This window comes from Cyanistes caeruleus, chromosome 5 (assembly GCF_971803275.1).
Source record: "Cyanistes caeruleus chromosome 5, bCyaCae1.hap1.1, whole genome shotgun sequence".
NCBI lineage: Eukaryota > Metazoa > Chordata > Aves > Passeriformes > Paridae > Cyanistes > Cyanistes caeruleus.
This window is the reverse complement of record NC_141705.1, coordinates 5,640,844-5,667,376: the sequence shown is the minus strand read 5'-3', so window position 1 is coordinate 5,667,376 and position 26,533 is coordinate 5,640,844. Positions and strand designations below refer to the sequence as shown.

The 26,533-nt window shown below is 40.7% G+C and overlaps 1 protein-coding gene and 1 long non-coding RNA gene across 2 annotated transcripts in view; one reads left to right on the top strand and one right to left on the bottom strand.

Moving 5' to 3' along the window:
• EIF2AK3 (eukaryotic translation initiation factor 2 alpha kinase 3) overlaps nt 1-26,533 on the bottom strand; it is a 42,194-nt gene that overhangs the window by 3,104 nt on the left and 12,557 nt on the right. Inside the window, exons 3-15 of the mRNA XM_086891573.1 lie at nt 17,178-17,372; nt 15,440-15,570; nt 13,520-13,754; nt 13,105-13,267; nt 12,098-12,235; nt 11,440-11,562; nt 10,685-10,905; nt 10,242-10,354; nt 9,061-9,183; nt 7,696-7,845; nt 5,917-6,685; nt 2,038-2,205; nt 1,406-1,507 (exon numbers count right to left, since the gene is read on the bottom strand). Coding sequence (XP_086747699.1) covers nt 1,406-1,507; nt 2,038-2,205; nt 5,917-6,685; nt 7,696-7,845; nt 9,061-9,183; nt 10,242-10,354; nt 10,685-10,905; nt 11,440-11,562; nt 12,098-12,235; nt 13,105-13,267; nt 13,520-13,754; nt 15,440-15,570; nt 17,178-17,372 — 2,631 coding nt within the window. The remainder of the gene's footprint in view (nt 1-1,405; nt 1,508-2,037; nt 2,206-5,916; nt 6,686-7,695; nt 7,846-9,060; nt 9,184-10,241; nt 10,355-10,684; nt 10,906-11,439; nt 11,563-12,097; nt 12,236-13,104; nt 13,268-13,519; nt 13,755-15,439; nt 15,571-17,177; nt 17,373-26,533) is intronic.
• Nucleotides 752-10,144, top strand: LOC147652883 (uncharacterized). Its single transcript, XR_015287570.1, has 3 exons — nt 752-2,234; nt 2,433-2,502; nt 10,042-10,144. It is a non-coding gene; the product is annotated as an uncharacterized LOC147652883 (long non-coding RNA).

The following is a 26,533-nucleotide window of genomic DNA, read 5'->3' as shown; positions in this document are numbered from 1 at the left end:
TCATTTGGAAATAAATTGCACTGCTACTGACTGCTCACAGCTTGAGACAGAGGCAGCTCTCACGCTCCACCTCTGGGGATTTTTCCAGCCAGTTGTCACAAATTCCTAGAATTTGCTGGGTTACTTGGTCAGGCAGAGCATGTTTTGCTTCAGCAAGCAGTGCTAATGCTTGGCTGATGCCAATGAAAACCTCAGTGTAACAACTCAGAAATAACTACTGAAGTAGCAAGCGCCAGAAGCTGGCAATGAAAGGGCATGGTTTCTTTTTAGCAAAAAGAGTGAAAATGAGTGAAAATCCTGGAAAGTCAGGGCAGTCTCTTGAAGTAAAAACTTCAAGTTAGATGCAATTTAGGAATTTTCATTCTGATTACTTACTTTGCTTCTGTTCTTAGGAGAGAAAATGGAAGGGCAAAGCCTGTAATCGCTGCTGCAAGAGATCTGAGAATGCAGGATGGCTCTTTCCTGGGTATTTTGTTTCAGAAAAACTGATTTAGAGAAACTGAAACTGGTTTCATTGCCAGGGGTTCAAATTAAACACCAATTCCTCCTCTGGACTGTACTCCTTGTGCCATTAAAAGTCAGATCATTTTAATCAAGAGAATGCAACAGATGAAGCACTTGGTCAGGCTGCTGTTCAAGTTGTTTCTTACATCACTGCTAAACCCACTCCATCTTCACCTGAGAATATAAGGCCCCCAAGCACATTTAAATGATAAATACAAGTTTTAATGACTCTTTCTTTCCTGTACAGGTCATTGGTTGTCACAGAGGAGAGACCTTTCTGGCTGTAGTCCCTGTTCTCCATGAACTTGTTCCTGAGTAAGATGGATCTCACATTTTAATAGAAAGCAAGAGCTGTAATGCACCATCAAATATCTCAAATTCACATCTGGTGCAATGAATGTCATCAGTTATGGGAAGACTGTGCTTGAAGCTGAGCGAGACTCACAGCTAAGACTCCCTATAGGAAAAGGAACAACCATTTTTCACCAAGTGCTCTGGGTGAAAAAGCACTGCAGATGCAAATGAAGGAAGAAATAATCAAAATGCACAGCATGGTTCCAATTCTTGAATGAAAACCAAGCTGGTAGGCTTAAAGTCACAAGCTATATTTGTTGCTTGAGTTCTTGGATACCGTAGTTCAATAATTTCTCTTACTTGGCTTGACAACAGAGGAGCTTTGTGAAGAAATTAAAGCCTCAATTCAACTGCACACATTAGGAAGACTGCAGTTTATTTTCAGTGATTCAGGGGGACTGTACAAGGCTGATAAAGAACTTGTGCTCCTAGCTGCAAGGCTTTTCTCCAAAGAAAACAGGACAGGAACCTCCTGCCAGTGGTCCACCAAGCAAATAGCTGTTTTAAACAAATGCTCAAACTGAAGATAACCCAACACCACACATACCTTGACCCTCTCCATCTGTGTGCTGAAGGGGTAGAGCAGCTCAAAGAGAATCAGTCCCAGAGAAAAGATATCCACCTTGTGTGAATAGGTGTTGCCACAGATCTGAGAAAGCAAAATCAGGGTCAGGGCAATCAAGCTACTCACTGGCTTCAATTATGTACACAGTAAACAAGACCACTGCAAGTCCACCTGTGGAAGTCATCAGCCCTGTGCAGAGCTGAAAGCTGCAGCACAGGAGCATTGGCAAACTTCAGCAATGAGTACCAGGGAGCAAAGTCCTGATCCTCAGCTCCTCTGTGCTGCAAAGCAAAATGTTCCACCTTACTTAAACCTCATGCACAAAAGTGTCTCCTTCCTCAATTAACTAGTATCTTTTACAGCTGCCTTCCTATACTGCATTAAAACCAAGAAAAATTAATGCATCCTGTCTGAATAATTAGCCACTATTTTTGCTACAACAAATACATATATTTAAATATTCATTTTAAAATTCAATTTAGCTCAAAAACTCTATTTTGATGAGACAGAATTTAAGTGACTTGATTGCAATGGTTTACAAGGAGTGCCTGATCTCAGAGCTCCCAAAAATTCAGGGCTCTTCCAGGCACAGCTTTGGAGAAGAGAGCACAAACCTGTTCCGGGCTCATGTACAGTTTGGTCCCTACTTGTCCTGTGTGCCTGGCATAAGCTGGCATTGGGGTCAGAACTGATTCCTCCTCCTCATCTTGGTCCATAGCAGTCACCAGTCCAAAATCCCCAACCTTTACTATGTCATCCATTGTGAAAAATATATTGGAAGGCTGAGAAAACAAAGAGGTGAAAAGAAAAAGTAAGTAACAAACAAGCATCTGTGTTTCAGTGGTTACAACACTTGGTTATAACTCAGAGCTGTCAGGGTTTAAAAACACTCATTGAACTGCAGTTAAGATAGCAGTTAAGAATTGTAACTATTCAGGAAAAAGGAATTACTCCTGCATTAACCATTGTCTCTTCCTGAAACTCAGACTGCTCATTTCTTGTCATTCAGCAGAGGTTTAGCAGCAGCACACAGGTTTGCTGAGAACATCCCAGAGCCAGCACTGCTGGGAACAGCACAGGTAAGTTATCCAGCTCCCCATCACATGACACTTTCACACTGCATGCTGCAGTTCCATCTCCAGGGCTTTTGTATTTTAATCCTTATGTGCTAAAGTAATTTGCTGTATTATTAACCAGCACATAGCTGTGATTAACTAATCATCTTAGTGTTAAATTATAGATACAAGAGGAACAAGGTCTGCTTTTCAGTGTAACTGTGCAGTTTAACATGGCAACAGCTGTTTGCATAACAGAATTAACAGTTTATTTTTGAGAGAAGCTTAAGAACTTTGCAATTCAGAAAGGCAGCAACAGTGATGATCTGGCTTAACTTTCCTTTAGCTTGTTTGCCACAAACTTTCCATGGCTTAGCCTATTGATAAAAGAGACTGGAACAGAGATGTCCCTTTGCCAATGGTGCATATCCCAGACAGTTTTTCAAGAAATTTGCTTCCTGGCTGATAGAACAGCACCCACCAAAAGAATGATTATTCCCTTGAAATATAATCATTCCAGCTGGGTTACAAATAGAAACACATAGTTTTGGGGGAAGAACAGTCTGATCCTGCAAAGGGAAGGAAGCAGCAGGATGCTGTACAGGGCCAAGCCGTGAAGAGGCAGGTGGTGCTGGGCAAGCTCCTCTCAGAGCTCCTGAAGCCTCCAAAGCTGGGAGAACATGGTCTAGGCTTTGCTGACATAAGCCCTGCAACAGGAGCAGGCAGACAGATAAAAGGCAGTATTTTTCCACATTATAGATAAAGGACGACAAAGCTGACCTTCTTTGAAGTCCATCTGACTTCCTCAGTTGAAGACAAACCCATTGTGAGCATGAGAAACAAGACAGAGAAAAGGCTTCTTGGTTTGTTTTTAAGGCAAAGGCCACCTCTGAGGGAAGCACTAGAGAAACAGTTCCAGAGATCCTGCTCACAGCCTGCCACTGCAACTGCCTTCTGAGCCAGGTCTTATTTCCTACTGCATTTCCCTGCAATGAATGTCCAGCCCTCTGGAGTCACAGTGCATTCAGGGCACAAAAGCCACTGTCCTGTAAACCCTCAGCATTTCTAGGCTCTGGCTGAAGCATTTACAGAGCACCCACCCCTCAGTGCACACCCACATGGTCAAAAGTCTTGATATCAGAATTTTAATGCTCAAGGAACAAACATCTCCATTAGGAGTTTGCATCCCATTGCCTTGATCTCCACTCTCCTCCAACAAACATACAAGTCAAGATTTTCTTGCTTCCTGGGGAAAAAAGTCCTCGTAACAGAAAGTTTATTTCAATGCTTCTCTGTCTGGACACAGACTGTCTCTGAACAGGCTGGCACAATTTCTACAAATAAGGGGAATGGACTCTCTGCTATAGCAAGATACCAGCTAAAATAAACTATCATGATCACATTTGGGAAAAGAAAAGGCCTAAGGGAGAAGCACAGAGTTTTGATTTAAATCATCAGAGGAGAAGAGTCAAATATAACCACCCTCTACTTCAGTTATCTAGCCACCTGCACAAAGAAATTTTTCTCCATATTCTTCAGTCAGAATAAGAATTCTCATTTTTTCACAGACATGAGTAAGCTTCTCACACATCTGGAATACTCTGTTTAATTCAATTAATGCTGCAAAATGTATCCAAGACTGTTCTTGCAGTTCTGTGAAACTGATAATTTCTTTTGAGCTGCCAAGCATGACCGACAGCTTATCCTAGGAGTAACAGTAAATGCACTTGACAGACAGACTTTCATTTCTGCATTTCCTTTCTTCAAAAGAATTTGAACTCTGACCTCTTTGCTTGCCCACATAATTCCTGCCATCTTGTCATTACAGTATCTCTGATTAGCAGGAGCCTAATTAATGCATTTTTAATGTGCACTGTTAATTAAAATATTTAGATTACTTCTTGGATCTTTTAATATGCCGACATAGAAATGTATTTTCACACAGATCTACCAGCTTTTGTAGGTGCCAATGGGAGCAAGAACTGGCCTCTGCTATCACTGAGCTCTGCCTGTAGCCAAGCCAAAGCACTTTGCAGGTTATTCACTTGTTAGTGCTGGCACCAACTCAGGGCTGCATGACCAATTCCTTGGACAAATTGCAAAATTAGATGAGATCTCTTCCTAGGACCTTCTGAAAAGTACAGAAAATAATTAAATAAACTGTATGTTGTTTTGACCAAATTAACACATAACAGACAAATAAACTTTGGGGTCCAAGAATAACATCTACACAAGCACAGAAAGTTTCCTGAAGGAGAAAGCTGTTCATCCAGGGAGACTGCTTCCAAGTTGGTTATACCAAGTAAACAAAATTAAATCTCTTGTTCAAACTGCTGCCAGCACTGAACTTTTAAGATGTTCCAACAAAACACTCCACACCTTTTGATTAAGACGAATACAGTTTTAAGTGAAGATCTACATAAGATTTACTGAACAGTGAGCTCAGTGAGACTGCAGAGGGCTACAACTGACAGTATAGTTAAGAAAGGTTATTAATTAACATGTTTAGCAACATATTTGTACAGGGATTTAATTATTTTATGGTCAGTTTCTCAAGCACTAAAGATTTGTCAGATAACTGGTTCAAGGTAATTGCCTAATGCTGATGGGAAAAGAAAATACTTGGAAGGACTCACGAGTTTTTCTAACTCTGACATATCCTTTGAGGATTATTGGATTTGAAACTCCTTTTAAGTTTCAGCAAAATTAGACACTAGCATAGAAGGATCATGAATGAAATGAAAGAGAAGGTAAAAGTTACTCCTGACTTCAGTTACACTAAACACCAGAGGTGTAAACCACCTTTCCCATTCCTCACTGTCTGAATGCTGTGAGACATTAAAAATACTGTGAATCCTTCAGAAAGCTTCATTGTGACTGCTGGCATTGGCTCACAGTTCCACTCCAGGATACTTTACATTTCAATCCCAGAGCAGTAATACTTAATTTTTACTTTCTCTAACCAAGGGCAATACTTCTCCTTTTAGGCTGTATTGCTATAGAAAGAAGGAAAATACCAGAATTAGAATCACAGAATTATTTAGGTTGGAAAAGACTTTTAAGATCAAGTCCAACTGCAAGCTCAAACTGCCAATTATCTGCTTCACTTGAAATAGTAGAACAGGATCCAAAATAGCTTTGTCACACAGCTCAGCACTGAATAACCCTGTACAAAGAACATGAATTAAAAATACCATAGGACAAATGCCACTGATCTGTGCCAGGTACAAGAAGTCTTTCTTGTAAGAAAGACTTTAATTGCAGTAACAAGTGATGAATGTTTATTTCCTGGAGCACTGCGCCTCCAGATTATTGTACAGACATTAATTCAGCTTTTTGAACACCCATGCTGAGGTCACTGAGAGGAGTCAGCTATTTTGGCAGGCTTTGTCTCCAGTGCCACATTCCTCCCACATACAACAACCTATGGATACAAACCTTGAGATCCCTGTGCATTAATCCTTTGCTATGTAGAAAGTCAACAGCTTCAGCAATCTGCAGAAAGATCTGCAAACACTCTGTCCTTTCCCTCTCCTCTATGGTGCATCTTCTGCTCATCCAGTCTTTAAGGTTCTCTTTCCGGCAGAGCTGCATCTGGATGTACAGATACACCTTTGGAGAGGTGGGTTTGACTTTTTCTGCAGTGTTTTTAGAAAGGTCCAGGCTTAAACTTGTTGGCCTTGGAGGAGAAACAGAGAGGGGACTTCCTGAAGCAGATTTCTTGTTATCAGATTCCTTTGTACTTTTCCCTTTATCCTCAGAAGGACTCTCATTATGTGAAACATCAATTTTATCTTCCTTACTAGAGGCATTTCCGCAGCCAGAATCCTCAAACACAATAGAGGAGGAGGTCCCTTCCTTCAGATGTACAACAGGAACAGCTGAAGAACAGATTTCTAAGGAGTGTCCCAGCTCATTACTGTTTATAGTACTGTCTTCTACATCACAGCCTGTAAGGACACTGTCCTGAAGGTTTAATAGTGGATCTTCTGAGTGCTGCAAGTCCCTGTTGTCTGTGTCAGAAAATTCCAGAGGGGAAAACTGGCTTCCAGATGAATCTGACTGACCACAGGGTATCCCCACAGACCTCACCCTCTCGGACGATGCTGCAGTAACTTCAATGTGTTCCTCTGTTGAAAATGGTTCTGTTGTGATCTTAAATGATGGGACATCCATTGGGCTGGGAGAACTGAGTGGCCAATCAGTGCTGGAAGATGAAGTTGAGAGATCAATACCAGAGAAATTGTAGTAGATTCTAATTATTCCACTAGAAATGCACTTCAAAAGGCCAGATTTTAACAATTGCTACCCCTGACACCTGTGTCATATCTCAACAAGGAATGACTGCACAAGTGTGGGAATCATGAATAACCAGGATTTAGCACCTGTGCCATAGAAAGGATAATGTTTTCTCAAAAGTGTTGATAAAGGAATATTTAACAAGCTCTACTGCCTGGGTTCCTAATGTGCAATCAAGCTCATCTTCAGTTTGCAAAAATCCAGCCCTTTGGAACACGCACTACAAGGACTATTTAAAGTGCCTTGGAAGAATTACAGCTGTGAAATGTTAATTTGATGCCTGAAATATAAAGGTCGCTGCATTCTAAAAATTGTGAGGCACGTTAAGATGTTATTATGAAACCACCCAGCACTCTTGTATTAGGCCTCATTCTATAAATGCCAACATACACCCACTTTTTCCTCTCTCTTCACATTCTCTAACTCCTTTATCTAATTTTCCATTTTTTATCTTTTTCTACCAAGCTTCACGAATCATCAGTCTGATTATCCCTCACATATTTCTGCTGAAATGAATTCACTGAATACTGTATCAGGTCCACCTAACTGAAGACAATGAAGAGAAGGAAAGCAGTAGAAAGGAAGAAGGAAGGCAGAGATGCCGAAGTTTGAAAATGAATCACAGCAACTTGAATGGTTGAATGCTTCAACCTTCCACTCACTACAAGATTCAGTTACACCAGTTCAATTAAGAACCATGTGATGTTTCCTAAGCTGAAATAAGGACTTTAACACAAGAGAGAACTATAAATCAAGAGGCTGATATATTTTTACCTGTTCAACTGAAAAGTTGTCAGGCTAAGTTAGCAACCATCTCTCCTAGACAGTCCCTCCATCTTCCCAGATCTTCTACCAGTTTTCTAGTTCTCTTGACATACAATCTCAAATGCAATTGTTAAAAAGAGCCCCATGAGTTACCTTTCATCTTTTAACCACTGCTCATCCATCTTCTCCTGCCATCTCTCAGGGGGAGCTTCCAGCCATGCATTGAAATACCGAACAATCCCTGGATGCTCGAGCTTAGCCAGAGCCTTGACTTCCCTCATGACCTTTTCACGAGCCAGCTCCCTGCAGTTTGAGGTATGCAGAAAAAGAAACATGGTCACAAAAAATCAACAGCACAGCACAAAAATTTTAGCAAAAGGAATTTAGTCAAAGCTGCCCCAGTATACACCAGGCCAGCAGTGCCTTTTTTGCTTTTCATATCAAAACAAAAGTATGTCTGAAATTCCCCAGAGTAACTCCTTTAGCTTAGAAGTGTGGAGGAACAGAATGTGCTCATAATGGCTCAATATTTAGTCTTCCATTTTCACATAATTACAGGCAGCAAAAACAAGAAGTAAAGGTTCATCTTCCTCTCAACTGTTCTCAAGGATAGAAAAAGGATTTTAAACAGAAATATTCTACAGGGATGTAGAAGACACTGACACAGAAGACAGACAGCAATATCTTTAGTATTTGTTTTTTAATTGGCAATAGGTAAGGAGATTGCATAAGGACTATTTCTGTTCTGTGGACAGGGAAGTAGGCAGCGTTCAGTCTTACTGAAGGAGTAAGACTGTAACTGGATCAAATAAAGTCTGATGGTTTTATTTAACAGCTTTGTATATGCTTGGAAAAGAAGAATTTAGGCTACCTTAAATCTCTGAACAAAATCTTTCATCTTAAATGGTCACACTTATTTACCACATTCAGAAAAACATAATTCTAGATTTCATAGCTTTACCCCCTCCCTCTTGCTGTTCTAACTTGAGATTTCCAGAAGCAGTGTCTCCCATCTCCCAGTAAAAGTAAGTGCTGCAAGCTCGGGGTAGGGTAATTCAGCAACATGTCTTGACCACCTATGACTGAGAGAAAAGGTAGGGGTTGTGGGACCAGAAAATGAAACAAATGGGCAAATGGAGTCAAAAAAGTAGGTGAGGGAAAGAGAAAAGAAAGAGGAGATGGAATCAGAAAGGCAAGGAGAGGAAGGAGAGAAGCACATGAACAGCACTACAATAACTGGTCCTGTTCGCAAAGGCTCCATTCATCAAGGAAATCCCCATGAAGCAGCATCCACACAATGGGATCTACTATGCAAGGGTTTTAGCCAAGCAGGTCACCTCTGCTGGGATTGCATATGCCCAATTTTCTAGGCCAAAACTAAGCCAGCCCCCCATTAAATAGTATGTCATTCATCCTAAAATAATAGCTGAGAATTCAGTTGAGGAGCAGATGGTTCTGTGTAGGATGGGATCTCACCAATCATTCATTCTTCTGTGTCCCAGCAAACCCATTCATTACCTGTTGGGCAATCGGATCCTCTTGATGGCATAGTTGCAGTCATCCACTTTATTTCTGGCTTCAAAAACCACTCCAAAACCTCCACGACCCAGACATTGAATTGGTTCAAAATCTGTCAGGTATCTGGGAACAGAGGGGTATGAGGAAGGGACAGAAGAAGGGAGGGAGGATAGAGGAGAAAAATGCATTAGTATAGACAGAAAAATAAAGTCATTTATGACCATGACTGAAGTAGTTCTGTACAGGCAAAACATGCTGAAGGATTTGCAGAATTTCTTATTTTTCCCTGCTCACCCACTGTGAGCAATTCCCTATCTGTGAAATGGACAGCTGCTAAATATCTATTTATGCAGAGTTTATCACAGGCCAGCAGGATTCATTCTGCATGCACTGGACAAACTGAAGAGGTTTTTCAGATCACTATGTTGCATGCCTACTGGATCCTGAGTATACAGCCCACATTTCTATAGCTGAGTATTTTCTAAATCATGATTTGCCTTTAACTCTACCCCAAAAAACTGTTTCTGCAACTAGTCCTTCTAAACATTCCATCCAAAACATCACTGTTCTTAAATATCATATTACTTTTCTTACTTTTCCTCATTTTAAACACTCCAGTTTTTACTTTCACTGAGTTACAAATGTACAGGAAATGGTCACATTTGCTCTGGAGTATGCTCCTATTAAGCCTTCTGCCTTAACCAACTCTTTTGTAAAACTAATAACGGTTTTATTTATTATTTATTTTATTATTTTATAGACTGCTTATTCTGCAGAGTATATAAAATGTCATCTATTTCCATCTGCAACTGCCTTTCTCTGCCTTACACCATAAACACATCCATGATTAAGACCTACAAGATCCATAATTAACATGATTAAGACTTACAAGGATCAATCTCTTTTTTTGCGTATCAGCAAGAAATATGAGGGCAATACTTCTGATCACATGTAATCTGTTGACTCTCTGGAATTTTGCAGACTAATCATAACTGCAATGTCCCACAAGTAACGGGGTCACAGAGTCCTTTCTGCCAGATGCTGATTATCCTGCAGAGGACTGGGAGTTCCTAGGAGTTCCTAGGTAAGAACAGGTGAACACCTACTCTTTCTATCTCCAGACAGTATTAGCAGCCATACTGATTAAACACCCTGTTTATGTTGTGTTGAACAGACCTCACCTTGACACATATCCAGAGTTCTTGGCATCACTCCAGCTGTTGTCTTTAATGTCTCCACAAGTGGGCTCATACTTACAATCAGTCTGACACTGTGTTTCAGACTCCTTCCGCAGCTAACAAGGATTTCCAAAACAAGAACAAAACAAACAAACAGACAAAATCAAATCCTTGAGTGCCTGAGACTGGTTTGTATCCTAGATATGGCATTAAATAAATATCTCCAGACACGTCAGAAGCAGTCTAATCTGCTTGCTGAAGCAGTTAAGCAAATTGTATGTGGCAGCTGGCAGCCTTCACACACAGATTAAACAATAAATTTAGGCTTTTGATATTGTTATCTCATTAGTTATTAACTTATTAATATTACTCATTGCAGAGTCCAAACTGAAAGAAACAGCTAAAATAATTCCTTCTGTATTTGGGATTCAGAAAAAAATACTTACTCTGCTGTAAGGGTGGGGATGGAAGAGTTTGCGCACAATAAAGGTTGTGGCCACGATACAAAATACAATGGTGCCAACAATTTCTTTCCACCAGTGAAGAAGAAGAACAGGATCCTTTTTGCGAATGTTCTTGTAGTTCGTGTCATCAAAAAATCTGACAGTGATCTGATTGCTACGTTTATTTCTCTCCCTTTTGTAGTAGGGTAAGTAATAACCATTATCTGTGTATAAAACACACAAAGAGAACACAGATTTACTTGCAGGTACCCATGAAACAGCTTTGGTTTCTCATTAATAGGTCTCAACAGACATGGGGTGTTTTTACTCTCATGCCCCTTGATTTTAAATGGCACATAAGCAAATTCAGTTAATTAGAGTTGTGGACAGCAACTAGGACTTCCTAGCTTTGAATCACAATATCTTCCATATGGAAAACTTGTGACAACCATCTTGAGTCTCCAGCACTGTTAGCAAATCCAGAAAAAAGTAATTCCTAAGATTTTTCCACTGCAAACAACTCTCAATAGCAACAGCAGCACACACAACAGCTCTTCAGTAGCAATTCCTGGCACTTTGTTGTGCTTCACGTGGTACCTCCATCGCAATCCACGAATCCTAGTTAGAGCAAAAATTTCCTAGTTCATTAAATATTAAAAATGCACATATTTAAGGTCAAACAAATGGTCATTTATTGAAAATCACAGATAATAAAACCTAGGTATTTGAAACACTTCAAAGTCTGGAACTTCACCTACCATATGGGTACTGCAGAACCGACAGTGCTCCATTGCTGTATTCCTCATGGGAATACTTGTCATTGCTGAGACACTTATCAAACTCATCAGATCCCACCAGCACTGGAGTCCTGGAAGGAGAATCTAAGCATAGAAAAGACAAAATTTTCTGAGCTTTATTTCAAGTACAGACTGCTTATTCTGCAGAGTATATAAAATCTCCATTCTTTGTAAAATTCTGTTCTCACATTAATTTAAAGAGAACTCCAGTTGCATAAGCTTACAAAATTCCTCTTGAATCGGATCATGAGAAGTAAACTTCCTAGAAGGAAACATTACAAAAGGTACTTTAAAGTAACAATTCCTCAGTAATTCTCCCCTGAATTCAATTCACTCATGTTCACATCACTGCAAAAAACTTCATCTTTTTGTTGAAAAATTTGTTTAAGAAGACCAAACATTTCATTACTAATAAACACCCTGTCAAAACCCTAGTAAAAGAAAACAAGACATTAAACATTTAATTAGAAAAACATAAACCCTTATTAAAGCACAGAGATATTCCTGAGGTAGTTTACAGCTGGAAACATCAGACTAGTTTGAAACACACTGGAAATCAGAAAAATTGACTGTCTTTTCTGAGCTGAGGTAATAAATTAAACTCTGAATTGTTACTTACGGATTAAAGGTTTCCATTTGATTTTGGGAAGAGGAATAATTGCATTATCATTCCTGGATTCCAGAGCCTTTGGGTTGGTTGGGAATTTCTCATAAATTCTGACTGATGAGTGAAGATACAACTGGCCCCTGAACATACCTAAGTAAAAAACAAGGAAGCGTATTAGTCTTTAGATTTGGTTCTCTTACCCCTGGAATAAAACTGCCTAGTCAAAACACATTGTTAAAAACTTTTTTGAAAATATTCCTTCAGAGAACCTGAGATACTGAGTCTGATTGCTAGGCTCAATAAAGTCAGTAGGATCTTCCCTCTATTCCAGGAAAGCAACAGTTCAGGACATCTCATTGTTACTGCTGGAAATCTGGTGCTGCAGGAAAGTGCCAGCAATTTTTAAGAGCTATAAAGGAGTCTGGGATTTGCAGAAGTTAAGACCTCATTCAAACTTCCTAACCTTGTTAATGCTGCACAAAACAGCCATTACGAGGAAGGCTGGATCAATCTAGCCTCTTCCCACTGTTACTCTTTACCTGTTTTCTAACCATTAACTGGAAAGCTACAAGGTGCAAAGACTTAGGGAAAAAGGCTAAGGCAAACCAAGTCTAAGAAAAATAAAGCACCTTTACTTCCCAGAGACAGCTGAGGAGGAGGACCTCAAGCCACTCTATTTCAAATTGTCACAAACCACATCCAATGAATCCTGACAGCTGGATGAAAACTAAGCCATGTAAAATCTTATCTGAATTTTCTTCACAGTAAGTTACTGCAATCAGTGTACAAATCAATAGGCAGTAAGGCTGTTCTGTAAGCTGACAACCTGCTTTCTAAACTTTCAAGACTGTTAGTAATTTCCAATGTACTGAAACTATGAAGCAATGAACATTTCAGAATCAAAATGGAAAAGATTTATGGGTTTGAAATCTACCAGTACAAAAAGATTTGCTTTACTATAACCTCAACAGAGAAATGAATAATGTTTGCTACAGAAAATGCTGCAGTTGGTGTCTCACCCAAATAGACACTGGATTCTGTGGCCCCTCTGGCAGCTTCCACAAGATCTTCTTCATCTTCCAGTACCTCATTATTAGCTGTGTAACTCATGTCATCAAATAGACTTATTGGAATTACTTTGCCATCCTTAAGCAGCCATGCAGAAGCAATTGGAGTGCAAAACTGAAGGGGAGAGAGGTAATTGGAAAATGAATGTTGTATTAATGAGCTATTAAATAAGAATAATAAAAAAGTGCTTAAATTTCTTGTTTAAATTTTTGTAACAGATGCAGCAGCTCAAAGTCAGAACTTCAGTAAAAAAAAATTACAAGCAGATGTGTGCTTCTTAACAAAGACAGTGCCTGAAACCAAAGATGAAAGACATCTTCAAAACGTCTACTTTTGTGATATTTAATATTCTGTCTTTCCCCCTACCTGGTATTCCCATTCCAGATGTCCTCCTCGTCTGTTAAAAGCCATCACCTTCCAGTCAGCCACAGAGACCTTTATCACTGTGTCTTTCATCATAGCTTCCTGCTCATCCACATCTGAAATAATTTTTGTTTCTTCTTTGTTCATAGTTGATTTAAAATTGCTCTCAATGTATCCTGCTCTAGTTTCAATATCTGGGACATAGCGCAGCTCAAAGTGACCAACACTGAAATTCCACCTCAAAGAAAAAGACAAAACCTTTGTAGAAACAGCTTTTATATTCCAGGGAAGTCCAAAGTCCTCTGTGCAGAAGATTTCTAAACTGAATTACCTATATTTGGCCCATATTTTTATAGTAAACTCTCAGACTGTCAAATGAACAAAACTGTACTAGGAGGGGAATGCTTATCCAGAACACAAATCAAACAAGCTGGGAAATGTTGTCCAACATGATGGGTGAACTGAGAAAAAATCTGGTAAAGTAGGGCCAATGGCATTAAAGGTTTAGTGTATGAAGAGGAAAATTAAAATCACCAAGTACTACAGCTGGGTCTGCTTAGTAAGAAAACCTGTAGCTGATGAAAGCAGTAAGTACAATGCTGCTAAGAAGAAGCATTCTAACGAGCCATTTTTCTCTTCACTAATTTAGTGGATTTAACTGGAAACAAGATTTTTCAAACTGAGAAAGGGGCAATGCTTTTTTTGTTTAACGACACATACAACCTAACTCAGATCCTTTGACAGGTACTTCATGAAACTAGGACTGCTCATGTCCCATAGGTTAACACCAAAATGAAATGTGTAAGGAGCAGAGTTTTCTTGCACAGCAAAAAAACTCTTCAGTTCCTGTATACCTACAAAGAGACAAATGGGAAAAGGATGGCATGTTTGTGTCTTGGACAGCATGAAGTGGTAAATATTTCTTGAACAGTGTATTTGGGTACCTAATGCTTCTTACCAATCTGGCAACCACCAGGAGCCCAAACTGGCTCTTTAAAGAATATACACCCTTCAGGTAAAGGTTTGGCATATTTCATACACTCAGTCGATTTATTAAAGATGTTACTTATTCTGGATTAAAACCCCAGATGTTTCCTACCCATTCTGTGTCACCAGGAAAGCACCTCTGTTTCTCACCACAGAGACAGCAGGATTCTGGGACACGAGACTAAATACTATGGTTTTGACACACCTCTCCTGGTTAATATCTGTCTCCAATAAACATAGAAACCAAGATTTATACTCTCAGACATCTGATCTGTTAATCGACTGAGTTCTCATTATGTTCTCTCTGATAGGCTACAAACTCACAACCTGTCACATCGTGCTGCAAACAGAAGAGGGAGCAGGGGAACAGGGAATGACTGGCTCTCCACTATGTTGCTGGGTAGTTACTTGCATCTATGTACAGAACCCAGCTTTTGAAGTCCGTGTTTTATGAAGTGAGTTTGGTTTTTGTTTTGTTTTTCAGAAAATACATGTCTGCAATTTTAAAGAAATCTTGATGTATTAAAACTTCAATGTGACAGTGTTAGAAAAATCACAGATTGAACCAGTTTCTTCAGCTTAGAAAGAACACACCACCTACATTATGGAATGAACAACATAAATTTAAGAATGATTTAAAACATCAACTTAAAATGAAAGCTTAAGACATCACGTTTAACCCACCTCCCCAGTGGCAATAACCATTAGTAGGTAAAGAACCTTAAAGTGAGTAGATTATAAGAGGACTTTTAAACTGTCTCCTCTTGTACAAAAACAACAATTAGAACAAAAATTATAGTGACGTTTGCATTGTGCAGTACTACAGTGGCGAATGTTTCTGAGGTGAGCAAGGACAAGGGTAGCAACTGTGATCTGATTCCTATCTTTTCTGTCTCACCATCTCTACGGGACTGTTCCTGAACATTTCTGACTCACTTTTCATTGCCACTGCGTGGCCCCACAGCTCGGACGGTTTTCTGGGTGCGGTGTAACAGGAGCGTCTCCTCCTGCTCTGTCTCCTCGTCATCCCAGCGGCGGCAGCCCACGGCTGAGCAGATGTACTTCACCTGAGGGACAAGGCAGGCTCACATGTGCAACTTCAAAACAAATGTAATCAACAGCAATATTCAAAGCTAACAATCCTTACAGCCTGTTCTTGGCTGGCAGGCAGTTTGGAACTCTGTGACTTTAGATGTTTGGCTGGAGGGATGCTGAAAAGCCTGGTTTAAGAGATAACGGCTTCTCATAATGCAAACTTTCAAAGGATTCTAGGAAGTTTACAGTCTGTGGTATTTTGACTACCATTTGACTATATTTTGCATGTACTTCTAACACAAAGAAACCTGAGCTCTCTCTTTTCCCACTAGTTCTATGGACATCAAAAGAACATTCCTGCAAGACCCACAGATAATTCTGCTTTCATGTCATATTTGTCTCAGCCTAACTCTATCAGCTTCAAATGAAGTACTATTGATTTATATAAAATACCACAACGCCTTCCCCCTTTGCCTTGTCAGCTATTAAAAGGAAAAGAAAACATTAATGAACTCTCACAGTCATACAGTTTCCAACAGTCCCAAATCTCAATGAGAATTTGCATTATATGGGTAATGCCAGAGAGATTAAACTGCCCAAACTCTTAGGAAGGAAGAGTCAGGTACTATTTCCTCTAGGAAGCAGCTTTGCTACTGTGAACATAAGCCAGGAATCAAAACAGAAATGAAAATTTCCTCTTCTGAGCACTGGAGGAGGAGCCTGTTGGTGCACAGAGCCCTCTGTGACCACTGAGGAAATCAAAAGGAATTCATGAACTCTGCTTCGGGATCTGTGTGCTTTATCATTAGTGATGATTCCACACAACACCATAGAAGTGTTCCATATTAAAATGTATGGTGAAAATGAAAAAAAAAACCACTCTGATTTTGTTGAAAACAAACACTGGGAACCTTTAATTTTTTTCACTGAATATTTTGTTTTGAAATGCAATGTTTCTGAACCACCAGATGTCTGTTCTTCACTACACAAAGTATCTACAAGCACTTCAATGACACCTGACATTTAACTTAACTTTTAAATAAGACTTTAAAATATAAGGAGAACAACTTCTGATAGTAAACACACTGACAACTAAGAGTCCTTAACTTTTGCATATGCTGAATTTTTTCTGTTCTCATTAGTTTTGAAAAATCTGAAATTAGTTGAAAAAAAGGTGTCACCTAAAACATTAATACACAGTGAGCTGAACTGCAAAGTCTACTTCAAACAGTGCCAGATAATAAAAGCTGAACTCCTCCCACAGGAAGGGGTTATCCCTCCCAACCTCTCACTGTGCTCTGGTGACAAATTCCCTGTCCCTTCCCTTGTGCTGGCTCTGGCACTCCCTGATCCCCTGCTACAGCTAACCCAGCACAAAACTACTCCAGTAAAAAGTGAACAGCATTCTGCTGGGTTAGCAAATGGTGAGACAAGGCCAGCACAGGGTGCAGAGCAGGAGCTCCCAGGCAGGAGATTGCAGTCCCCTGCCACCGACTGCAGCCCATCAAGCTCAGGTTCTGCCCCTTTGTGCCCTGCAGTTGAACACTCAAGCTGCACCACAGTTTAAACCTCAGGAGTTTCCTGTTTGCAATGCAGATCTTAAAACACACAGACACAAAACACCTTCTCAGGCTCTTACCTTCCCTGAATAGGAGCTCAGCCCATAGGTGGTCAAAGACTTTCCCCCAACTAAGACAACGTCCTCGCCAAATTTGTAGGATGACTCGAGAAGAGATTCAACGGTGAAAGGAACGGCTTCCATGCTCTCTCTATCCCGATCCCACTGGAAGAGGTCCCCATCCAAGGAAGGGATAATCATCTTATTTCCAAACGCCTAAAATAATTGAATTCAAGGTTAGCTATGATTTAACCATAATTTTATCAAAACACACAGACCACAAATGGCAGGAGAAATGCTGTATAAACAAGTCCAGTGTGTTATGCTCTAGAGTCCTAATGGTTTTGTATTCAGAGTCCTATTTTTCAAAGTTATACTGAAGACAGAAAACTTTCAGACATTCAAATCAAATCCACATTTCACTATTCTTAGTTAAAAAACAGTTCAGTGTGTGACACCTCTTCAAAACATTTGAAAGCTCGATGAGTTGACAGGTTTCATCCAAAACTGTAGAAAATACGATGTGGGTTGAAGCATTCTCCAAGAGACAGGCATTGGTTAGAGTTAGATTGGTTAAGTTTTGCAGATTACTGGTGATAGTTTCATGATAGAGTAATTTTAAAAGTACAACTGAGGCTGTTTTCATGACTAATGTCTATTCTAGAATATCCAACTTTCTGTAAAGCAGAGAGAGCAATTATCACTGAGATCAGAGCTCACATTTCACCTTTGTCTCTCTAGACAGTTATATCTGACTTCTCCTTAGAACTGCTTATCTCTAAGCACACCGTTCCTTTAAAAATTGCCTAGCTTTTCCCTAAACACACAGGTTAAAAAAAAAAAAAAAAATTTAAAAATCTTCACTGGGATACAGTATTTCATCCATTACACAGAGATTTTCAAGGAGATCCTAGTTCGGAAGTATGAGTCATTGTCAGAGAGTACTAAGGGACTTATTAAGAAACTCATTATCAGCATGATGGACCATAACTAATGCTGTGGAGCCACAGTGGCTGTGCCCATCAAGAACAGTGAGAAATTGTAATCCACATAATCTTAGCTTCTGAGGATATGGATTAACATGGGAGGTTTTAGTGATTTTTCAGAACCTCTGTCCATTTGGGCAGTATCCTACAATATAATTACATTAAATTCAGATACTTGACACATTAGGAATTAAAGACTGCTTCTGGTACATGTGTATTAGTCACTTGGAAAAAAGTATTCCTGCTCAGACTCCAAGGCACAGATATGTATTATGAAGTGGTACAAAAGATGCAGAAGGTTTCTTGTTATTATTTCTGGAGCCACAGTGAGGATCTGAAACCACATCTTCTGCATGTTTCTAATTCCATATAACATGGAACTTTTTATTCCTCTAACTGGGTCAGAGTCGAGCAAACAACATTAAGCAAAGCTGGGATTCACCTGAACAGGGAGGGAAAGACAGATGTTGTAGATGTGTGCATGTCACGACTAGTATCTCCTCATACACTGTTTGACACACCTCATTTAAAGAGAAAATTCAGGTGAGTTACCCCACACTGCTGGTATTTAACATCCCTACAGGATCCAACACTGATGCTTTCCAGCTTTGAAAAGCCTCATGATGACAGACAATTGAAATAAAAACTCCTCTCAGGAGCACAATGTGTAATTGAAGTGATGATAAAAATAAACCCCTGAGACTAGCTGTGAAGCTCTTTACAAAGCAAAACTAGGTGTGTTCTTTCCCTCTCAGATATTTACCTTATGGCAATAAAGGCCAAACATCCTGGAAAAGATGCATGTGATACACAAATGGAGCATTATGACCTACTATTGGGGAGGAAAAATAAACAGACACAGCCCTATACACACACAGAGAAATAAACCAACAAAAAAGCAAATATTCTGGTGGGGAGTTGGGGGGTGTCATCTGTAGAGATCACCTGGTCAGTGGACAAATAAAGCAAACAAGTAATGTTTATATAAACATTCTTATTCAGAGCAATCTTGTGGTCTTGAGAAACAAAAGACTGGGAAGATTTGGAAAACACCTTTTTAAACCAAAATGTCAGTGCCAAAATTGCAGCTGTAACCATGGTGGAAATACCTTGTGAAAACATTCAACACAGAGGAGTAATACCACTAAATGTTTTTGTAATACACTCTTTCAGAAGCCCATAATAATTCTGATGACAACTTTTAGCCTGTGCAGCTGTTACTTTGCATTAACAAATCCTCTGAATGGATCTGCACAAGATCCATACAAGTTATTATGCAAGTAAGTCTGAAGGCCCATGCCAGTATGAGATACTCTGCTCCAAGGGCTGGAGACCATTCCATGGTTTGTGAAGAAAGGAGACAGTGGTGTAAACTGCCAAAGAATTGCTGCTGAGCAAGGAACACTCTGCAGCAACCACAAGCTCTGGGGACAGTGTGACACATGTTACTTTAAGTGCCACCCCTGCCCCAAAGCTCTGGCTCTAGGGCCGGAGTTGGAAATTTTCCACCAGGAAACAGCACACACACATTGGCTAGTTCTAGGAATCACACCCAAATTTCCAAGATATATGAAGCTGACTCAGCAACACACACCTATATAGTCCCAATTTATGGAGCAAATCAGGTTATGGCTTCCCTGACAGTGGCTTTCTGCCTGCTCGACTGTTAAAACCTCGGTCCCCATAAGCTGCAGAGGACAGATGACATTGTTGGTCAGCTCTGCTGATCACCTGCCCACGCTCCCAACCTTGAGGGCATCTGCAGTAGCAGCAAGTCCTAGGAGACACTGGGAGGAAAAAGCTGAGAAAAGACACAGCTGCTATCCATGAACACATCAGGAAAGTGAGCACAGGCAGCAGAAGGAGCTGTTGCAGTCAAGGAAAATGCCAGAGTAGGAGTGGATAAGGTTAAACTGACCCTAAGTGCAGGTGAGACATTTGGGTTACTAACCATCACAAATGAGCTATTTCACTACAGAAACAGACAGGGGGAAAAATCACTTTAAGATGACTCTATCCATAAGTGGATTACATGACACAGAGCTGACAAGAGACAGCACCTGATTACCACAAAGGTCTTCTTTTAACAAAACAGCTTTATTTGAAGAATGGGGAAGGTATGCAAATGTGCCACTTGCAGGTGCCCACATACATGTGTAACAAAAGGCATTTGTGGCCACTTGTGGTGACATCTGTTTTCAAAAGAGCAGTTCAGCCAGAGGCTTTGGAAGGACATTAATAAAAACAACTATCTGAATTATGCAGCTCATTCTCTAGTACATCAGAAGCAGAAAAGGGACTTTCCTTGAAAGTACTAGCAACTAGCATCGGCATGCAGCTCAGGTAAAGGAATGACATCACCCTGTATCTCAAAAGCATTACCTCATCTCCTAATCCAAGGAGTGAGTCACCCAGGCAGTCAGCTGCAAATCTCTTGGCACAGAAAATGTAGGTTACCACGATGCACTTACACATTCCTCTGATCTGTCAATGTAAATAGCTATTTGTTCAGCTTCACTGGTCAGCAATATGGCACATAATTGTTAAGTGGCTTGTCTTTCTGAAGTAACACTTAAAAAAAGCCCCCACATTAAGCAGGGAGCCCTGAACGAGCCGCTGCTCTTTTGCTCATTAAGAGTTTGCAGCCCAAGTTCTCCATTGGCTCTGCGCGGGGCTCTGCAGCCCTATCAGCGGCGCGGGCTGCGCAATCTCCAGGCCGACGGGTGAGGTAATGCACTTTCTGAAAAGCCTCCACAAAAAAGCAAAAAGGCATAACGATCCGGAATGGCATACGCTTCCAGGGAATTTGCTGTCTAGACTCTTTACTGGAAAGGAGGGCACCGTACGCCAGGTGCCACGGCAGGTTGATCGGCGCAGGAAGCCGCTGATTTATAGCGGTGGAGAGAAGAGAAAAAGAAAGAAAAGGAAAAAAACTGTGTAAACAGAGATCAAAACAAGCTTCCAGGAGCTGTTTAACAGCAAGCGTGACATTCTACCCCCTTCCTAGCGCTCTTTATCGTCTGAAAACAAAAATCGAGCCTGCTCACGTGCAGACACATCTGAGCCAAGTCTGGTGCCAAAACAGTCAATATTATTGTTTACAGATGGGCTGGATTATCTACTAACTCCAAGGAAATAACCACGCAAAAGTGAAATATTTTCCTTAAAATAGGATTTTATGTCTTTATGTTTTTCTAACACTTCTGCTCGTAGTTTTCAAGTCTTACTGTTACTATAAGCTGCAAGAGCTTCATTCCGGTTACTAATTAACTGAGACCAACCTACATGATCTTAAATGATAAGGGTACCAGTTTTTTCCCCCTCTACGATTATCCCTACAATAGGATCACTGTAACAAACAGGATCAAACCCAACATCAAGCACACTCTTAAGAAAACTACTTCTCACTGAGAACTATGTCTTTTAAGCCTCTTTAAAATTAATCTAGGCAACATATTAAAAGTCACATATGGTAGCTTTATTCTGAAGGGTAGAAACAAGAGTCTGCACAAAGAAATCTGGGCAAGTGAAAGCAAGCTGGTATGCTCCACATTAAAAAAACAAACAAATTAAAAACACAAACCCATAGACAGACAGTAACACAGGTATCCCTACTGTAAATGTTTACAGATTTTTCAGGTAATACAGATATATATATAGATAAATATACATACACACACAATTTTTGAGATATCCCCAGTTTGGGTCGGTCTGGAATTGACTTATTGTCTGCTCTTTTTTGTTATGCATGCAGGAAGGTTATCTGCACAGAGTCATGGGTTTATGACTTTCTTCCAATAGAAGAGGTAATTTCTCCTCTTCACCTTAGATTTCAGGATGCTGATTCATCTGTTTTGCCTCCAGGTACCCGCAGAAATCCTGAAGCACAGGGCACTACAAGGATGACAGTGTTCTGTTACCAACAGGCAAATCCTAATCAAACAGCAGCACACTGTGATGAAGGGGCACCCCAGAGACTTCCAACTTCTGCAAGACCCACAACATCCCCACTTCCTTTAGAGAACAAAGACCCACACACAAGCACAATCTTTTGAAAAAGAGAGGCTGTTGAGCTATTCCACTGCCTAAAGCACTGGTAAAAGAGCAAAATCATACAGGGCTGTTCAACCAGCCAGGAAAAAGAAAACTGACTGCAAAGGGAAGTCCATGATTTACATCAGTAAAAAACCTGAGATCGTTCAAGGGCAATGAGGAAGCTGAGGCAGGAAATACCAAGACGGGTTGTTGTTTGTCTAGAAAATTTTTCCTTCTTGTGAGTACCATTACCTCTGATCTCAGCATTACACTTGTTTAAGAAGTGCATACCTGTCCTGACCACCTCCTGTGCCTGTTAAGCACTGAACATGCCCAAAGCATCTTTGAGACCAGGACCGTGAGAAAGGCTGCACCTGGATATGACCTAATCAGTATTTTATTGAGCTGTTTACAGAGGTGGGATTAGGTGGCCTTCCTCCTCTGCAGAGGTGAGAGCCAGCCAGTGCCAGGGCGGCACATCAGAGCAGCCATGGAAATAGGTTTTATCTCAGCTGGGGTGTGACAGCCTGAAAGAGCACACCAGGTCTGCACAGCTACAGTGAGCAGAGATATTTCTCAAAGCTCAGGCTGATTGGTACCATCAGGCTGTATGGCTCACCCAGCAGCAGTTCACAGCATCTATCAAGCAACCAAATCTGGTCCCTGACTCCTGCCTACATTAAGTACCTCATGACACAAGTTTGTATCTACTACAGTCTTTCTTCTCCTCCCATCATCCCCCATACTTCACAAGCTGGTAGTTACTATTTCATTTTTCATGAATCCATGGAAAACGGTAATAAATTCAACTTTCGTGGGCCTGTATTTTCTGTATGATGAGTGTGTGAAGTGATGCTGTAACCCGGTGCCTGGATGAGTACTAGAGAACTCATTTCAAAACTCCTTTCTTTTCTCTCTTCAAAGCAACACCTGCAACATCCTCCTGACAACTTCAATAAAAGACTAGAGCTGGAATCTCTGTTATGATTCTACACATCAGATTTTAAAATCTGATCAGGTATAAGCACCAGGGTCCCAAGAAAACTGTCTTTTACACAAACTGTAAAATGCAACAGATGACAGCAGCACAGCAGCTTGAGACTTACACTCTGTTTTCCAGCATCAGGGGGACAGTACCTTGTTCAGCTTGAGTTTGCCCTTAAAAGAACTATGCCTGCTCTGCCCTCCCCTGAAGGGCCAAGCAGGAAATCTGAGGAACTGCAGTGTGCTAACTAGACCATCCCAGCTTCAAAAGAGATCAGGAACCCAATACTGTTTGCTCTGCAATCACACAGACCCTTCCTCTGAAGACGAGCAAACTGAAATACCACCGTTACTTTAATCATAGTCAAACAAGACTTGGGTTTTTGAGATACAGAGATGCCAGCCTGCTCTGCTGCCATGGTAACAGACTTTTAAAAACTGTTCTCCTTAATAATAATAAAAAACCCAACTGCACGGTGCTTTAAGAAAGACTTTATTTTGACATTATTCCATCCCCCTCTTTTACATGGCAAGTTTTATTAATAAGACTGCAAGTCTTCTGAAACTTAAGAGCAGTGCTTTCTGAGACAAACCGGTGCTGCTGTTACCAAGCCCATCACCGAGCTCCTTGAAACTAACAGCACATAAGGGAGTGGATTAGTGGGAAAAAAAATTACCCAAAGCCTCACCTTTCCAGAAACAGGCCCTACACAGAACTTCATCAGCCACCATGGCAAAATTGATACTTGTATTTGGTTGGCATGGCAAGACTTTGGTAGTGGGGGGCTGCAGAGGTGGAAAGAACCTCGCACTGGAACAGGATAAAAACATGAGGGGTCATCCTTTGAGGGGCAAGAAGTGGTAGACAAGGTGTGATGAACTTAATGCAGACTCCATGCCCTATCTCCCTGCACCACTCTGGGGTGGAGGGAGAGAAAATCAAGGTGAAGTTAAGCCTGAAGGGAGGAAGGGAGGGGTGGGGGAAGGTGTTCTTCAGATTTGGTTTTATTTCTCCTTATCCTACTCTGGTTTTATTGGTAATAAAACTGGTTTTCCTGAGTTGAGTTTGCTTTGCCTGTGATGGTGCCTGGTGAACAATCTCTCCCTGCCTTATCTTGACTCATGATCCTTTTCAATAGATTTTTCTTTCCCCTGTCCAACTGAGGAGGGATGTGACAGAGAGGTTTTGGTGGGCACCTGGCATCCGTGAAGGGGCAATAGCAGAAGCTCGTGGCACTTCAGGAGACGAGGATTCAAACTGATCTCTGCTGGACCCTGTGTGTTTTTTCCCCTGGCCCTGCATGGACAGAATGGTTTTGCAGATAAGGACACAGAGTCCATGTGAAAAACTAAGTCACAGAGCAACTCTTATAGGAAAAGAGCCTGATACAGAAGGAGAACAGAACACTGCAAATCGGAGTCTCCTCTTTCAAGCATGCAAAGAGAGAGTGCACGAAACATGCCGTGAGTCTGACAAAGATTAATAGTTACCTCCTTATGGAGCACAAAGTCCAGAAGAAATTCGGAAATGAGATGTCAGTGGCTGTGCTGCTAGAGGAATGATTTGCTAAACTGTCTAAAATGCTTAAACCTTGAAACAGGCCCTTCTTTATAAAGATAAAGATATAGCCTGAAAGTTAGAAAAGTTCTAGGGCAGAATAAATTACTTTTTTTGTGTATTGAGCAGCTGAATTCCAACTATCTAAGTTATCCATTACCTGAAACTGGTATTTGTCTAGGTACTAGATTTGATCCATTTTACTATCTGTAAACACCAGAACTGCTAAACAGCCAATACAAAACATGCAGTGGGCCATCTGCAATTAAATTACAAGCTCTCTTCCTATCCCTTACCTTGACCCTGAGGTGAAGGGTCCATACCACAAGATTTGCAAGAAATGACTGAGGGAGCTGCAGCTAGTTAGCCTGAGAAAAAAAGGAGGCTCAGGGAAGACTTTATTGCTCTGTTCAACTACCTGAACAGAAGTTTTAGCCAGGTGAGAGGAGTCAATCTCTTTTCCCAAGAAACAAGCAATAGGACAAGAAGGAATGGGCTCATGTTCCATCAGGGAAGGTTTAGATTACCTCTAAGGAAAACCTTCTTCACTGAAAAGATGGTCAAGCATTGGAACAGGCTGCCCAGGGTAGTGGCAGAGTCACCATCCCCAGGCAGATGTAAAAGCCTTGTGGATGTGCCACCTAAGGATGTTTAGTGGCAACCTTGGCAGTGCAGGGCTAACACTTGGACCCTGTAATTCTGTAATCTTAGAGGTCTAGCCCAGCCTAAACCATTCTGTTATTTTACTACAAAGAGAATAAAAAAACAGAGACAATGGGGATGGTAAAAATCCTTTCCAATATTTGGAGATTTTGACTATGGCTGTGAGCATGATATGAAAGTTGGTCGTACAGAGGCGACTCTGAGAAAAATTTTTTGGCTTTGCTCAAGGCACAGCATCACCTGAGGACTGGTCTTGAGAGCTTTGGTATCACACAAGTCACAACACCCTGTTCTGTAGCTGCTCATGTGTCCCCTAACGGAAGTTGTCATCCTCCAAAACGTCCTTAAAGCACAGTGAAAGAACACGTGCCAGCGCTTCCTCTGGGCTTTGTCAGTGCTAGCTACAAGTGTCAGCAAGGCAGCCACTGAGCTGCAGCTACAGGAAATCTTTTGGGTTTTTTAATTGAACAGGACACCAAACTAAGAGATGTGCAGTTTAGATAAATACATAACACCACCTGCCTAAGCAACAGCCCTATTTGTGATGATGGTACAGTGGTGCTGCATCACACTAACCACCAACTCAGCTCAGGCAGGCAACTCCCCTTTTCCTCAAGTTTAGCATTTCCCACTAAAAAAGTTGGTTGTGTTTCCTGTAAAAGCACAGCTTCCAGCTATCAAGGTATTCTAAAACAATTAGTATTTTACTGATGACTTTTTGTCCACTAAAAAACATTAGAAGTTTATTTTCAGAAGAACTGTAAATTATGTTTTAGTTTCACCAAGAAAGCAACAAAAATCTGTATTCAGAAATCCACCGGTCTCTCTAGTGAAGTCTCCCAAGCCTGTCACCTCCTCATGCACACATGTGTGTGTTTTTGCAGCAGCAGAACTGAAAAGAACCACTTGTGCCATCAGGAATGCTAATACATCCATGTAGTTAAAGAGCAGTCACATCCATTCTCCTCCTGCAAAACACAGGCTCCACTCCTCCTGATAGCCCTAATAAGCCTTCTCTGCCTCAATTGCAATTAGAATTTATCTTCCTTTGAAGTACAATTCTGGGCACTCACTTTTTATTCATTATGAGCGTTTCCAGGACCATTTAAGACAGTAATCTGTCTCCCTCTCTACCCGCAGGCAACAAAGAA